Here is an 18,563-nt window from a genome sequence, read left to right on the forward strand (position 1 = left end):
TTGTTCATTATGAGGCCAACCTTTCATTTTCAGCGTAACATAAATGTAAATTTTGACTGACAAGATTTGTACAAAACTAACATAGTACATTTTGACAATATTTGTATAAAAAACAAAAATACTAACATTTATATAGTACATTTTGACAAGATTTGTACAGATGAGTGTGATGATTGTCTTAGATAATTTTTTTATTTGCATATATACATCAAATAATTTTTAAGATATAAAATAAATATTTTTGATCCATATCATTTTTGGCTTTGAATCTTCCTCAGTTTGACCCATATCGTCACCCTCCTATGATAATTGCCCGAGTAATTTTTTGTAATTTTGAGAACAGAGTACAAATAATATGGTTCAAGCATGCATCAGTTACGTCATGTAATCACCCTAATTATTTCTGATTATTCAACTTGAAACAACATCATTTTTTCTTGTGCAAAGATTGGTGAACAAATATGTTTAAATGCATGCTTGATCATATTTTGTACTTTTTGTTCTAAAAAAAATGACTTATTCAATTGTCGTAGCTGGCTGACGATATGAATAATAATAAAAATAATAAAAAACAGTTCAGTCATAAATTAGCAAAGTCTATGTAGCTGTATTTAGCACATATTAATGAGTACATCATGATGGATACAACAAAATAAGCTGTTGCAATGTTCAAAAAAACATTGACCATTGATATTCAAATAAAAATGTTGAAAACATTGACTACATTGAATATGAGGGACCGGCTCTAACATAATGAGCACAAAGTCAAGAAAACTATTTTTTTGAAATATAACATATTTGAAATGTTTACTTCCAATCTTTAACATCACACCAATCATGTACCAGTCACTTGTAGCAATGTATTAATGACATATACTGTGATTTCACTGATTTGGTAGTAATTTTTTCCACTTTATTAACCACAGAGATATAAAGTGTTAGAATAGTACTACTGAATTCCCTTTTTAGGTCAAAAACAATTTGATGATTTCAATGTTGATGTTGTCATTGTTAATAGATTGAAAACATGACAAGTCAATGTTAAAAAAACATTGATATTTTTGAATACATTGAAACATTGCAACACATTGCAACATTGCACACCTAATATTTTTGTCTTGTGCACTTTATGGCATGGCCCTACAGGGGCCACTATAATGTCATAGCGTACACATGCATGACCAGAAAAACACTCAAAAAGGATCCTTTTCAGAGAATGAATGCAAATTACATGGGGAGGGGGGAGGGGGTCAAAAACACCTGTTTTCTAGAAAAAGGGTAGCCTTGTCCAAGACCCTTGAAGTTTTCTTCCTTCATGATCAACTGAACCCCATGACAAGGCGTCCACCAGCCATGCAGCATAAATGTTGAACAACTGAACTTGGGTTGAGTCTATGAGCCTGCCAGGGATCTCTACTCTATCCATGCTCTGTTGGTCAACATCACACTAAATCTAAGTTCAGTTGTTCAACATTTATGCATGGTCATTGCTGATCCCTGGTAGCTCCTGTGGTGATGATAAAGAGGGAGGAACACTTTAAAGTCTTAGACAAAGCTAAGTTCTAGCTGGTGCATGTAGGGTCATTTTAATGATCCTGCTATTTCATAAAGTGTGTTTTCTCGACACATTTTCTGATTTGCATCGGGACCATTACTCAAACATTAAAATACCTGGGTATAAATATTATAAAATTGTGATAAAATAAAACATGTCATAAACTTTATCAAAAACTTGATACCTTTTGGTAAAATCCTGTATAGGTACATGTATACTTTTATACGATCATCCTGTTTAGGGGGTAAAATATGTTTTGTAACTGCACTGAATTACTGTTTAGAGGTGTTTTTTTTCAAAAGGACAAATCTTATTTAGGGTATGTTTTGAAAATATCTGGTTGCGCATGTGCACACTATGAAACTCAAGTGGCCTCCTTGGGGAGCATGACCCAACTATAATCATTAGTATGCAGTTTTTTGCAAACACTTTTGCAAATTTGTGAATCTTTTGTTACAGTTTTTCATAACCTATAGCTATATGTATAATATATTGTATATACAGTTCATAAAACGGCGAACTCATCTCAAAATGCCGCCATGGAAGGAAATCACCAAGCCGCGCAAAGAACAAATAATAATATCTAATTGCACACTTCATTACATGCGCCTACTGCGCCATGCGCATTTTAAACCCTGCATGTCATTATGCTTTTTAAGCAAAGGCGTGTGCGTTTTCCACGCTGTGTATTTATTTTGGAGTTCTTGTTGCACTTCCAAATTCAGCAGCAATTTCATCTGATAATCCCCATTGGGGCATGAAACTCTGAGTAATAAATCATGCTGTAATAACATTATTACGTTATTTGGGTATTTTATGTATATACAGTTCTGTATGTTACTTGTAATTAAAAACTCCATTTATCTATTTCCACTTATTTTATAGTACTTTTGCATGGTCAGAATTACACACTTTTCTTGAGCTGTCACATACCCACATCCACACACACACACATCCCTATACGTTTTCACGGACAAAGGTGGACCTTATGTAATTAAAGCCATAATGTACGATCTTATAATATGAAATTGGTTAATTTTTTTCAAACCTGATTTTTTGCATATTTGTAATGTTTACACATGTCCCAACTAGCACCTACTGCTACCTCTTTTAAGATTGATGATATTTGTGTTACAGATCCCAACACCATTGCTAATTCTTTCAATGAATTTTTTGTTTCAAATTTTACTACCTCTGATGAGCCAGATACAATAGACTCAATGTGTGAGGGCCATCAGGGAATTCCATTTTTGTCCCAGGTGTTGACCAATTCCTCTGAGGTTTTTAAAATCATTAGGTCCTTGAAGAATGGTAAAGCCCCTGGGCCTGATGGCATCACATCAACTATGCTCAAGCTTACTGCTGCTCAGGTTTCTTTTCCAATTGCAATTATTTTTAATATTTCTCTTACTCAAGGTGCAATTCCAGATGATTGGAAAAAAGCTACGGTTGTACCGATACATAAATCTGGGGATATTACCAATTTGAAAAACTATAGACCAATTTCATTGTGTTCAGTGGTAGGCAAAATGCTGGAGAGAGTGGTTACACGTAATGTTGTTAATTATATGGGGACAAATGGTCTTATTTCTCCTCAGCAACATGGTTTTATTGCTGGGCGTTCCTGTACCACTCTCCTCAGTAAGGTTTGCCACCACTGGCTACAAATTCTGGATCAAAGATCCCCACCAGATGTTGATGTCATCTTCCTGGACTGGAGCAAGGCTTTTGATAAAGTCAGCCACTCTTTGCTCTTAGCCAAGCTTCATCGTTATGGTATTTGTGGTCCTCTCTGGCACTGGATTTCCTCATTTCTTTTAGGTCGCTCACAGTGTGTTAAATTCCGAGGGGCATCGTCAAATTGGGTTTCTGTTGAGTCCGGGGTCCCTCAGGGTTCTGTCCTGGGGCCTTTGTTGTTTAATCTCTTTGTTTTGGACTTGCCAAATTTTGTTAGCTCATCGCTCCCCAATATGCTGATGACACGCTCCTGTACAGACCCATCCAGGCGGAAGATGACATCAACACTGTCCAAAATGATCTTGACAGTATAGTTAACTGGTGCAATATTAACAAAATGTCTTTAAATCCAGACAAGTGCAAGGTTATGAGATTGTCCAGGAGAGTTGGTGTTAATAGATCCACTCCACAGTACACCTTACTTAACAAACCCTTAGGTGTAGTTCATAGTTATAAATATCTCGGCATTATGATTTCTTCAAATCTGAAATGGGGGGACCATGTTAAATCAGTCACTTCAAGAACCTCGCGTCTTTTGGGATTTATTAGGCGACTGGTCCGCTGCAATGATCCAGATATTTTGGTCAAATTATATACCTCCCTCTGCCGTCCAATTCTTGAATATGGTATCCCAGCCTGGCTTCCACATCAAAGTGGACACTTAAAATCCTTGGAAAAAATACAGGGACGTCTGGCACGTGCCTGTATTCCAGCACCCAGGGAGAGCTTGAGTATGGTGTGCCTTGAAAAACTAGGTCTGATGTCTGTGTGCAATAGATACAATTATCTTGCTATTTCCTTTATTGCCAAGTGTTTTTACTTCTAGCATGATATTGATCCTTTGGAGTATATTTCCATCAATACTCGTCATAGTAATTCTCTTAAGTTCTCCCATTCTTATGCTAGAACCGATAGTTTTAAATACACTGTCTTCAATCGCTTTCCAGTTTATTTTGATCAACTTCCTCCATCTCTCAAAGACCAATTCTTGTTTAGTATATTTAATTTCCTGGACAATCTCAAAAAACATTTCAAAACAATTAGCTGGAATTCAAAATAGTTTTTAGTTGGGCTTAGGCTTATTTTATATCTAAAGGTTGTGCTTACATTGTATTATCATGCCTCATCTTATGTTGGAGAATGTAGGTAGATTCATCCTTTGCCCTGTTCCCCTGTGCTGATTGTATGTGTTCTTGTGGGAATCAATTAGGTTTAGCCACTTTGAAAGTGACTTTGTCACTATCTGGCTATCCCTGCCAGGGGTTCTCCTGTCCTTTGTTTAAATTGTTCCTAGTTAAGGCATGCCATCTCTCTATCTTCTCCAACATGGGTCAATTCAATTTCAGTTTCTTGCTTTATGACCTTCCATGGCTTACATTTTTATATCTTTGCATGTGTAATTTATATATTTATGTGTAATTTTGATATTGTGCAATATTTTATATGTATATGTGTCTTTTTGCTGGCAAATAAAATGATATGATATGATATGATAAATAGAATCGGCCAAATTTGTTGTCTTTGTAGGTCAACAGAGCAAAATTATGATAATATGTCCTCCCATAGAACTGCATGTTAAATGGTCAAAATAACTAGTGGGATTTCTTTCACTTTACCTTGTTATTTCAAATTAAAATGGACAGCAACCCTTCCTGGCAGTTATTATTAATGTTATTTCAACATTTTGAATAAAGAATGACAAGCAGTGCTTGTCACTGAAGCAGTATAACCCTCAATAAAGAAAGAATAAATAATAAATTAAAATTTGACGGAAATCGTACATTAAGGCTTTAAAAGCGTAATTACCGACTAAACATGGACTACTGTTTGTTTGTTTGTTTTTTACTACACACTGACATTTCACTATTGAAAGCATGGACTTTTGTGGTAAGATACATTTGTATGCTATTTAACCGCCAAACCGTGGAACTGGTATTACACCTACAATATGGGACCTAATACTCCATATGCATTATTACGGAGTGTAGTGCCCCACTGCCGTTCACTTACGACCGTGGACGTCCACAGTTGCTGTGGATTCACACTTTATGACTGAAATGTCATAGGTGGGTCCATGTTTGTCAGTGAAATCAGAAAACACACTCACCCCCAACCCCCCCCACACACACACACAACATTTTTAATAACTAGTTACTGTTCTACATATTTATAAAATCATACACATTTTTCTTTGGTTCCGTAAAACCATTCATGAAATCTAAATCAAAGCTAGTGATATTTCATCAGACCATCAACCTGTAACCATTTTCAGAATTACACTCCTTGAATCCAATGAAAAACCAAGACCTTTCTCCCTTCCCTACTCATATCTGCTTATTGTCCATTAGGTTTATTAGTACATCTTGTTGCATTTTTAAACTCGCCATTAATGCAGTACTGTTGTGTTTTTGTTCACTTACATGCCATATAGGTAAATACCAGAGGATTATCTACTGTATGTATTGTGTTTGTTTGAAACAAATAGTACTGTCATATTTTGGAATCAGGATAGCCGAAGTAAATAACATCATAATTCATAAATTAACTGGGGCAGATTCACATATTTCTCTAGGAATGTATAGCTGTGTATACCTCCATGTATTGCGTGACCATGCTGCCGTGTACTGAACCATGATGTACACCCACAACTAACACCACCTGGCAGATGTGAACACAACCTGAAGTTTAAGACACCTACCTAGCTGTCCAATAGTAAGGTTTACATGGTTGTAAAGGCATCTGCAACCCACAGCTAGTGTAGTCAGGGTGTAGCCAATCGCCTCCCCAGGTGGCTGCAGTCGATCATGACCCAATGCGGCAATGCAGCCGCTCAGTACAGAGAGGTTGATACAGTTTATCTTAGGATTAGAGCCGAACCGAAATGACTTTTGTCCACCAATTATTTATCTGATATTGATGTTGCTAATTTGCTTTTTTTTTTGTACAAAATTGAAAAAAAAAGAAAGAAGTTATAGACCCTAGACTACTTATTAATTCAAGGTTGGATAGGGAGAAATACTGCTACTACAAAAAAGGTATTTTGAAAGTATTTTGGTCAAAGCTGGATAAAGTTGTACATTTTAATTACTTTTGCTTCTCTTGAAAAGCTAGCATTGCATACTAATTCAATGTGTCCCTAACTGGTCAATAGAAGCAACAAAAATACTTTCAAAATAACTTCTTTTTTTCTTTTCTCCGCTTTTCCAACCTTGAATAATAAGTAGTTTAGGGTCTACAACTTCCTTTTTTATAAAGTTTTTGTTGTTGTTTTTTTAAACATTTTTTTTACCAATCCAAAATTTTACTGATGATGCTCATATCGGTACCAATCCGATAGTCAGTTCAGCCTAGGATGTACTTGATGAATCTTGCCCCTGCTCTCTATCTATCTCTGCAATTAAACAGAATTCATGTAAAAAGTGGAATGCTATTTTCATGTCTTTTTAACCTCCTATCCAGATCAGCAGCGATAGTCTCATTGCGTATCCTGTGCCATACAAATGCATCGCCATCTTTTGGATCTTTAGTGGTTGTTGCAAACACTAGAATGGTAAGGCACACTCCATCTGCATATATTTGGCGTGACTTGCCGGCGTGCTCCACACATAACACTCCTTTGTGTGATAAGACATCAATATCACCTCCAAAGATTTCCTGTGGAAAAAATTCAACAGTACATATAAATTTTGTCTATTTTATTGAGAATAAGGTAACCTCTAACCCTGATCTGAATCAGTAATACATGAAGGCTATTCCAGTCAAATTTTGTACACCCCCTATAATACCCTCCTATATGGAAGGTATGAACCCCGGTATGAACTTAATCTTCCACACACAGAGTGTGAATTTCAAATGGGGTTACCTGAATGGTATTTAGTTCTGTGACTTACTTAGCTTATTGTAGCCTCCTGTTGTGTCACGCCACAATAAGCCATTTCAAAAGGTGTGGGAAAATGTGTTAGAAGAGGGAATAATTTTTGCAATATTAATTAAAGATTATACCGTCATTCATAAATTAGATCAAGTCATATTCAAGTAAATGCTGTATTACAATGACCAGAATTAATTGAGCCATCTATTCGCTGTAGAAGTAGTGATGTCACTTTTCTCAATCACCCCTGTTGCAATGCTCAATGTAGCTCAAATTGGGTGCATGTTTAAACCACCCACTTTGAAAAAGCTAGGTGCTTTCCCGTTAGGGTAGTGATCATGCTTAACTTGTCAATTAACAGAGTCAATTTTCAACAGTGTTGTGATTATGATGCATTTGTACTTTATAGACACTTACTTGAAATGTAGGGCGGAGACAACATCCCATGTCCCTGACTACGGGTAGATGAGATGTAGATGTACCACTCATGCATATCAATACATCAAAGTTGGCACTGTATGGAAAAATAAATTGACGAACAAGGTTATCATATTTGTTGCATTTGTCAGGTCAACAGAGCAATTTTGACATAATGTCATAATTCACACATTTAGTTCTATGGGGCTATTCCAGATGTATTCCGCACCCCCCCTATGGAAGACACTTCTGGAATTCGGGACTAAATTGACAGCTGGAATTCACATGTCAGGAAAACCCCATGGAAGACACTGCCGGAATTGTGGTAATATGTCTAATATGGTCAGCCGGAATTCACGTAAATGTAAATGTCTTCCATAGGGTTCCAGCTGGAATTAGAATATTTTTTGTTTCCAGCCAGAATTCAAGTCAATGTATTTCATAGGTTAATCGAGATGGTGATCATAAGTGTAGATTCTGCTGGAATTGGAGTATTTTGACCATTTTCCAGCCGGAATATTAAGAAATGTGAATGTCTTCCATAGGCAATCATGGCCTTCCACAATCCCCACTCTTGTTTTTTTGTTTATTTTAGCAGCCGGAGTTTCACCTAATCTCAATGTCTTCCATACCCTCCAGCCGGAATCTGTGTTAAAAAATGACTGCTGGAATTCTAGACACATCTCAATTCCAGCTGGGATTTTTAAATGTCTTCCATAGGGGGGGGGGGTGCGGAATACATCTGGAATAGCCCATGGGGGACTTAAAAGTCATTCATAGACAAATTCCCCCATTGAACTCCACAGCTAGCAGAGTTTCTTTCATATTATCTTGTTATTTTGGTTGACAGCATTTTAAATAAAGAATAGCAAAATTAAAATTCATTTTAGAAATTAGGAATTTTCTGCTCCACAACATGTAATGTAAGTATGGTTTGATCTTTCCCTAGAGAATTAGTCCTTTTCAGAGAGCTGAGCTTTTGGAACTCTAGCAAGTGCCATCTTCAGAGCGAGAGTCCGAAAGCTCAGCCCTCTGAAAAGGACTTCAATAGGCACTCGCTAGAGTTCCGCAAGCTCAACCCTCTGAAAAGGACTTCTCTAGGGAAAGATCAAACCTTACTCATGTTTACCAACCTAGAGTACCAAGTAATTTCAAATTGTAACATGTAATGTGCCTTATTGTTTTGTTCCAAACACCATGCTCTGTGACTAGTTCGTAGGTTTTATTTGTCATAAACGTTTTCTTTCTGAGTAGTTTCTCAAGACCTTTGGTTCATTCTGAATTACTTGTTCTTCTCAGTCCCTTAAGACAGTACCAGTTCTTTAAGAACTCTGTTCATTCCATTAATTATATTCTGAAAGCAGGTACTACAAAAGAGATTGTACCAAAGGAGCACCGACTCAAAACTGTCCTGTGTATAACGCTATGGCAAAAATTAAAGTCACTATGTTGGTTTGTCACCATGGAGGATAAATAGTGCATCGCCAGCATTCTTTGATATAGAGCCTGAAATTGACTGATAATTTGCATCTGTAAGTTTGAGCATTACAAAGGTTTGCGCACTCAACACACAATTTTGGCACAGTGCGTTACATGCAGAATGCAAACAACAATATACTTTGGATTGAAATTTGCTAGGCACATATTTGTGAATATCTGGAGCCTGACCGGAGGAACACTATTTCCCTTCCATGCATGACACACAAACATGACAGAAACTGTATTCTTTTATTTTGACACACCTGCCAAACAGAAAGTTGAGTGACCCACATGGTTAAAATGTCATTGCTGAAAAAAAAAGTATATGGCTTTTGCAGTAAGATAAGTGCAGTAATTGGGGTCTCCATGTCAGTCCGAATCACTGCCAGTCCGAACCACCGCTAGTCCAAATTTTTAGGGTTAGGGTTAGGTTTAGGGTGGTTCTGACATTCTGACTGATGGGGTTAAGAACTGACGGAGAGACCCTGATTACTGCACTTCTCTTACTGCAAAAGCCATATAATCCCAGTACCCAAGTAATCTGTGTGTACCTACTTGGTTTTCCTAACCAACATCAATCTGAAACACATATGAGTATAGGCCTGTAATTTGGGTATGACAGGTGCTATCTTCTGGTCTGTAGCTGCTAATCTTTGGTGTGTCTTGCATGCATCAACCAATTTTAACACATCCCTAGCCCTGGAAAATAACAACATATAAATACACATAGTAGTTAGTTATGCACAACCAACATGACAAAGGAGGCATTGATGATTGAAACATATATTATGTACATCTTGAAATAATGGCATCAATACACGACCTGTAATCTGAGACCAAAGAAGCCATCCAATAAAGTAGTACACAAAGTGAAAAAAAAGATGTCAAAATGAAGTCTTATGAATTGTGGTAGTTCATTGTATGGTTAGGATTCCCTGAACAACCATAGCTTAGAATCACCAAAAGAACTAACAAAAATGATTCTCTATCTCTATTTTAATCATTTACAAACATATATATCAAAAAAAAAATTGGGACAGCGGTCCCAGATATGGGTAGTGAACACAACACATATAAATGAGGGTTCCCATAGTGCAGCTATGACCCAAGTTTGATATCAAATTGGATCGATTGAGCCCAAATTTATTGGTCGAGCTATGAGTTTTAGAAATTAGTCGAGTCCGATACTTTAAAACTTATAGCGAGACCAATAAAACATTATGTTCAATGTTATCATTATCATGTTTTGGATCCAATATTTTCACACACTTGGATTCATCAAAACATAATAATGGTTACAATCGGATGTGAACTGTTCATGTGAGACCAGATTTTGTATTTTAAACCCATTTACAAGTTGACCTCAAATGACCTTTGACCTCAGCATATGACCTTGGACACAACCAATACATAAGGGTTCCTATAGTGCAGCTTTGACCAAAGTTTGAAATAAAATAGGATCAATTGAGCCTATATTTATTGGTCGAGCTTAGGTGAGTTCTGAGTTTTAAATATTGAGCGAGGCGTAGTCGAGTCAATATTTTACAACTCATAGCTTGAGACCAATAACTATTAGGCGTAAAGCATCCAATTTTATCATTATTATGTTTTGGATCCAATATTTTCACACACTTGGATTCATCAGAACATAATAATGGTTGCAATAGGATTTGAACTGTTCATATGAGACCAAATTGTTGATGGACGGATGGTCACTGACTGACGGACACAGGAATCATGATGCCATAAGGTCTTTTCCTTCGTATGACCTAATAAACCATGAAAATATCATGAAATCCTCCTTTGAGGTTTGTAATCATATTGTTATATAATTCTGTTGCAATTTGGATAAGGAAACTATCTTTGATTCCAAGTAAAACCTATAACCACAATTAGTTAACAACAGGAAATATTCTATTTCACTATGACAAAATTAAATTTGGTATTTTCCAAAACACAAGTTTGGTAATTACTGAACCGAAAGAGGAAGTGAGAGTTGCAAAATGACAATTGAAAGAACACCAGACAATAGTTCTATGATTGTAATCTTGAAAATGTTAGGGCAAATGTTTCAATCAAAGTTTTTCAAATTCAATGGATAATAATAGATCTTAAAATTATAAATTTAAATAATTTGAACTGTAAAATACTGTATAACCTCAATCAAAGCTTAGTATTTTATTTTGTCATTAAAGTGGTACGCATTATCACTCAAAGTGGGAATGTTAGACATTGTTTTGTATTGTAACTTCAAAATTAATGATTTTCAAAAAGGAAATGGTGCAAGGAATCCAACTATGACGGCAGATTTCAGCAAAAATGAACAGTTTTTGAGAAAAGCACCAAATTTAATTTTTCATGCCAATTTTTTTTCGTCAACCATAACAACTTACCCTAAATATCCAAATATTTTAGAAATATGGATAAATTTTGATATTCTAACCCTAACCCCCTAAGGGCTTTTTGGCGACGGGAAGGGAAAGAAGGAAAGAATAAAGAGAGAAAAGAAGGAAAGAAGTTGTTTACTCTGGGTGGGATTCGAACCCGAGACCCCTCGCATGCCAAGCACTTGGTCGGCGACACTTTGCCACGGGTCTTGGGCTTCGCTGGCCAGCGAAACCGTGCCTATATATCACTTAGGGCGATTGCGTCATCACACCACGTGGGATGCATGCACTGAACAGCGCATATATCAAGTAGTATTTTGTAGTATTCAGGCGGGTTAGGGTTAAGGTATATTTTTAAAACAAAGAAAAAATTCTAACATTTGAGAAAACCGTTACTAGTGTCTTTAGAACATATATGCAATTTTCATTGATTTGGAAATTTAGGGCAAGTTGATATGGTGGACAAAAAATTTACTGGCATGGAAAATCAAATTTGGTGCTTTTCTCAAAACTGCTCATTTTTGCAGAACTCTGCCATGCTAGTTGGATTCCTTGCATTATTTCCTTTCTGAAAATGTATACTTTTATGTACTTATTATCAAACTGTCAAAAATTTCCCACTCTGAGTGATCCTGTGTGAATGCCTGAACTGGTTGACAAAATGAGACCTTTGCATGCACAACACAAATCTGTATTAGGTTTAAGGGGGTACTACACCCCTGCCTAATTTTGTGCCTAATTTTGCATTTTTCTCTAAAATTATAGCTCATTGGGGACAAGTAAGATATGTATATTAGGCCAAAAAAAAAAAAGGTTTGTCTCAAAGCTCGAGCGCGCATTTGTAAAATCATGAGATTTGGAAAAAAACAAATGCGGAATTATTTTTTATTTCAATTTTTTTCAATTTTTTTACTTTTTCCAGAAAAATTCGGCGAAAATCAGATTTTTTTCTCCAAATACCATGAAAAAAGTCGGGAATAAAAAAAAAAAAAAAAAAAATCGCATTTCGCATTTGTTTTCAAACAACTCGTGAGCTCTGAGACAAACCATTATTTTTTTTTGGCCTTATAGGGGCACGGACTACAACTACTGCAGTGGAAATTTTATTTCAACACAGTTACAGTCAAAAATGAGGGAAAACAAATATTTGATCAATAAATCAATAACTACTTGCCTTGAGTTGCTGAATTTTCCTTGCCCCTAAAATATACATATCTTACTTGTCACCATTGCGCTATAATTTTTGAGAAAAATGCAAAAATAGGCACAAAATTGGCCAGGGGTGTAGTACCCCCTTAAGGTGGCTGTGTACTCTCAGACATGCATGTAGTAAAAGTGAAATAACTTTGTAATTATACAAACAAAAAATATAAAAGTATACATTTTTATGAAGGCAAGACATCAATAAATCTTAATATAAATACAGATTTGGGGTAAAAAACAACAATTATGAAGAAAATCACAAAAAAGTGAGTTTTTGGCAATATTTGTTAGGTACATCATAACAAAAAACACTCTTTCCAAAATATTTTATTTTGTTTTTAGCTCAATCTTGAGGCTCCATTCCAAAAAGCGGTTTTTTATTTTTTGATATTGGCCTTATTTTTGAGATATTGACCATATAAGGCATCAAAATGAACTTTTTAAAATTCAAAAACGCCTATTTGCACAAAATGATGCCCAAAATCGGAAATAGAAAAAAAAATAAAAAAATGAGAAAACCGTTTCTTGAGTCGATCATGCTTTTTTACGATGATCATATTTGCCTACATATAGATGCTGTATTTATTGAGTTATCGTGTACCTAAATCGTCATTTTATCGAGAAAATGAACATTGAAATAATGGCCGTTGAAGTTTAAAGTGGTCACATTTTGCACTTTCATCGAATCTCACAGGAGAATGCGACAGTTTTCGTTTTTGTAACTTATATTACGTAAACATCGGGTAAATCCACAGCCCCTTGAGAAGTTTGAGCGAAATCCATTCATAACTTGATATTTAAATCGGGGAAAGAACTTGAAAAAACCCACATTTTATCAGCTAAAACGGAGCCATTTGACCACTAGGTTTTGTGAAATCAGTGCTTCCGTGGTGTTTTTCCATTAGATGCGCCACGCATGCAGATAAGCGTCAGCGTGCGTCAGCGTATTTATCGCGTTAACAAATTGCGCGATACGCAAGCGATGAGTTGTTCTGCGGCGTGTACCTTGCTGGTACAACAAAGATTTTCTTTCCTTTTCAATTTCAAACACGAGTGGAATAGTGAAATAAAATCCTTAAAATATTGCAGTTGGAGTTTACAAATCTGGATTTTCATTCCTTGTATTTATAAAAAAACATAACAAGGTACAAACATATCATAAAAACTCAATTTTGAGAAAGAAACAATGGCTAGAGTACACAGCCGCGTTAAGAAGCAGCAATTTAAAATTATTCACTTCACTTTTTAAAGACTTACAAGATGATTAATTGTTTACCTTAAATTCACTTGTGATCTGGGTGATTGGACTGCATCTAGTGGAAACCACTTGGCCTGAAGTGAATCTTTATCTGCCTGTTTTGTTGTCTTTAACTTTCCACCTTCAAATTCAAAAAAAAAAAAAGATGAAAAAATAACATTATTCTGGATTCCATTTTCAACTAACATTGTATGTATCAGTTGGAGTCTTTCAATCCTCCTTTGCACTGGTGTATTGGGGGTATATCCCAAGAGTGACATGTCTTGCATTTTAGATTTTTTGCAGATGAGCTGTCAACAGTCCCCTTGAGGGTACTAAGGAGAGTCATTCAAACATGCCCCCCCCCCCATGGATATGAAATTTGAGAAAATCCCACAGGAAAATTGCTGAAAATGGCTTGTGCCCCCCATCAGACCCTGTAACCTCCAATCATGGTCGGTGCCCCCCCCATATGATGACCCACACTATGCCACTGTGTGAAAATGATTTAGAGCTGTTGGTTATGGGGCAGCTGGGGGTCAGGGGCTGGGGGCAGCATGTAGTTGCCCTGGTCCGACTCGAGCAGTGGGGGGATTCCCCCAGTCAGAACTCTTGCCCCCCAGTAAAAACACAAAATTATGAAAATTTTTGCACTTTTTGCTGCACTTTTGTGCAAAATTGATTGCAAACTCACTTCCCCCCCCAAAAAAAATTGATTGCAAACTCACTTCCCAAAAACAAGTATGGCGCCGTCACTGGACTTGAGACAAAACATGTCGTACAGTAATACCCACTCACTGATGGACAGGTTTAGCTTACCTGTTATATTGCCTGTGTATGTAAATCTAACCCAACTGGAAAAAGCATTGGGATAATTCTCCACACAGATGAGAGACGTAGGCTCAAAATCAACATTGGCTTCTTCTTTCACCTCTCGTTTAGCTCCTTCCTAAAAAAATCAGGATACAATGTTCAGGGTTACAATACTTAGAACACAATAATGCATTTTAAAGAAGAAAAAAAAAGTTTTTTTAAAAGAATTCTTACTGGAGAAGTGGGTCTCTGACACAGTGACTAGCTGAGACTAGTATTTATACCAAGAGTCAGGTTTAATTAATTGCACATTCAACAACTTGCTGAACCACTAACACCACAAAATTCACCAAAATTCAGATTTTAGGAACTTATACTAAGATGTGCTACTGAAATGGACAAATGGCAAACAATGAAAGCAATCTGATATTCAAAAGGAGCATTATTAAATATCATTGAAGACTGAATTAAAAACACTAGTTTAAGTCTGACATCAGGGCAAAAGTATGGTGTGATTGGTTGATGACCTGTGCAGTATGGCATTTTTGGTCTGGTTGACAAGATGTCATATGCAAACTAGTCTTTTTAATTTGGTCTTTACTTATGCACATCACTATAGAATAAAATATTCATCATCATGTTTTATCATACATTGTGGCGTACCATTAAACAATCGTAAATGCAAGGGCGTAAATCGGTGGGGGGACAGGGGACACGTCCCCTCACTTTTAAAGTGGGGGGACACAATATCAAATGTCCCCCCACTTTTTGGTCCCCACCCTAAAAAAAAAAAAGGAAAAGAGAGAAGAGAAAGGAGCAAAGAGAAGAGAAAAGGAGAAAAAATGAAGAGAAAGGTTAAATTGCATGTAATTGAGTATGCCCATGCCTACAAAAACCGCAGTCGGTTATATATAGGCCTGTGGTTATTTTAGGCGTTGCGTGAAGGTGGGTCCACGGCCCATAAGCGTGTGAAAATTCCTGCGGGCCCGTCTATATGCAGGGCCTGTCACATTTTATCCGCCAAAAAAATGATTTCAACATCAATCCATGCATGCTTTAGTAATTGTGAATCTCAAATCTCAAGTAAAATTTTGACAAAATGACTTCAATTGGACCTTCATTTTTCCAACGTCTGAAGGGGAACATCCCCCTCAGACACCCCTACCCCTGTGTGTATAGGCCTATAAACAAGTGGTCGCTTTCACTTCTATGAACTTGAAGGCAGGTCTTATAGGCCTAACATATCAGTGTAATTTCAGTGGACCTGTGTAACATTTTGCTAATTGAGTTCAGACCCTTTTTTCTGTTTAAAAGCAATGATTTAAATAGTGTAAATTATGATGCACCAAATGGCTTCAATTTCTCAGGGTGGAACATCCCCCCTCAGACACCCCTGCGTAGTGGGTAAACAAGTAGCCATTTTCGGTTCTGCTTTCCACATTTGCCAATTTATGTAATTTAATAGGCCTACAATAATAGGGAAAACTTTTCCACAAAAAGGCTTCATGGACCGTCATTTCACAAATTTTTGTTTTTTTTAAACTAAAATTTTACACACTAATAGTGCCAAAATGGGCCACCAAATTGCTTCAATTAGGTATTAATTTTGCAAAAGTTTCTTACCTCTGAGGGGGCACATCCCCCCTCAGACACCCCCATGCGTCACGCAAGCACGAAGCGATGGCCGCTTTGCATTATTTACTGTATTTATTGATTTTCCCCACTGTCAGTGTGTCCCCCCCCCACTTTCAAAAATGGATTTACGCCCCTGCGTAAATGCATATAATTTCCCAATTTTAAATTATTTTGCTCCAGCAGTCTGGCGAAATACATAACAATGACTCTTACAAATAGGACATTAATTTCTTCCACAAAACTAAAACATATTATCTCAGCTGTTGAGGTTCTAACTTCTAATGAGGTATATTGTGAAAGTTGAGGGTGGGGTGGGCCATCGATCAGTTCCCACACCTTTTCACCCACCTGTAAGGGGGTACTACACCCCTCAATAAATTTGTGTCTATTTTTGCATTTTTCTCAAAAACGAATAAAACAAATTGCCCCAATAATATACATAACTTTTGTTACCAGTGTGTTAATTATTATTTGTTGAGAAAAATGCAAAAATAGTCACAAATTTACCACAGGGGTGTAGTACCCACTTAAAGGAGTGTTTCGTGATCCTAGCATCCTCTTTTTATGACATTTTTCAGTACATATCCACGAAAAAAGCCTATTCCCAAAATTTCAGTTGATTCCGATTTTGCGTTTGCGAGTTATGCATGATTATGTGTATTACACTGCTCCATAGACAATACGTTGTAATTTCGTTCTGGTGCACCAGAACGAAATTCAAATTCAAATTCAAATGCCCCTTTAAGAACAACAATTTATTTGGATTGTACATTGATACAGTCAAGCAAACCATATTTGAAAGAAAGCAAGCAATTGCAAAAGTTTGTCATACAAAACATGCAGATATATTAAATAATTCTTACTTCAATTGTTTCATTTTCCTCCAGTCGCCCAGCTGGAAGATACCACTCCCCACGGCATCCTTGTTTAGCTTCCTGAATCAGCAGCACATTGCTTTCTTTGTCTATAAACACAGCTGCAACAATGATGGTAAGATTGCGCTTCAACATGGCAGGATTATCCTTGATGGTCACATCATATTCCACTTCTGAGGTGTATTCTGGTGGTTTCCCAGCAAGATAACTAATAAGAGTTTTCTCAAAATTTGTCATTGTGATGTGTGTAGTATTATGCTACCAGTACCTACAATGTACATGTATTAAGGAAACAAAATACAAGAGTAAAAGGTTATCTATGGAAGGTTTTGATATTAACAGCATGGCAATGTCACCCAACAACAAAATTATGTCCTCAACAGGGGTCAAAACTTAAAAAACTAGCGGCTTCATATGTCTTTCGCGGTTCGTAAATAAATGCAATTTGCAAAATCATCACCACCCTTCGAGTGTTTAGTACGAACAATTTTACCAACTCCAAATTTACTCATTTAATTCATTTAAATCACGATAATCAATTCCTTGTTCGTTGCCACCCGCCTCTCCTTCTGTTCTTGCTTTAGTTCATATCCTTCTCCTGCTTTCCTCTTATAGGCCTATATGCTCTATACCTCTTTTTTTTTTTATCTCTAGTACTTCTTTCCCATTAACTGTAAATATGTGAATGTGAAAAAAACAAAATGTAGATTTTATGCATTTTCTCCATGATCACAAAGCTTGATGGTCATTTTGCAGACTGTTAATTATAAATAATATCGCCAACCGTAACTCGGTGTATGATTTGCTTCGCAAAAATGCAATTTGCAAATGCATCACCACCATTCAAGTTTTTATCATGAAAAGTTTTAGAACTCGGTAATTTATTATAGATGCTGATTTTCATATAAATGGTCTCCATAAAAATGGTCTAAAAAGTTTTTGTCGTACACAAGTAAGAAAACATACTACATGTAGATGGTGCAAACTATTCTCTGAAAAAGTTTTGTGATGTAAGAACAATTTGAGACATGTTTGGTCTTATCATGTTCTCTGGTTAAAATCAGCTGCATTTTTATGATGCTGACCCCAGTTTAGCACCCAAAATGTGAGCTTTGACCTTTTTGCTTACAGCTCGAGAACCATACATCGCATATCAAGACTTTTACTAATTCGTTATGACCAGCAGAATACTTTGAATGGGGGTTGAACAAGATTTGAACAATTTTAAAATTACACCCATAAACTTTGACGACCTTTTTCAATGACATGTGACCAGATTACTTTTGGTTGTGTACCACAGGGGTATTTTATAGACCCCCACTGGTTAACTTCATACAGGTCATCTTATCCCGGC

The 18,563-nt window shown here is 36.5% G+C and overlaps 1 protein-coding gene across 1 annotated transcript; it reads right to left on the reverse strand.

The window, feature by feature from the left end:
* Positions 1-6,646: 6,646 nt before the first annotated feature.
* Positions 6,647-17,480, reverse strand: LOC140148199 (8-oxo-dGDP phosphatase NUDT18-like). The gene is made up of 6 exons (XM_072170059.1): positions 17,198-17,480; positions 14,706-14,835; positions 13,926-14,028; positions 9,615-9,758; positions 7,581-7,677; positions 6,647-6,946 (listed from the first exon to the last, which is right to left on the reverse strand). The coding sequence occupies exons 1-6, from the start codon at positions 17,444-17,446 to the stop codon at positions 6,701-6,703; spliced, it is 969 nt and encodes a 322-aa protein (XP_072026160.1). The 5' UTR covers positions 17,447-17,480; the 3' UTR covers positions 6,647-6,700.
* Between the last annotated feature and the right edge of the window lie 1,083 nt (positions 17,481-18,563).

The sequence above is a fragment of the Amphiura filiformis genome, chromosome 3 (genome assembly GCF_039555335.1).
Source record: "Amphiura filiformis chromosome 3, Afil_fr2py, whole genome shotgun sequence".
NCBI lineage: Eukaryota > Metazoa > Echinodermata > Ophiuroidea > Amphilepidida > Amphiuridae > Amphiura > Amphiura filiformis.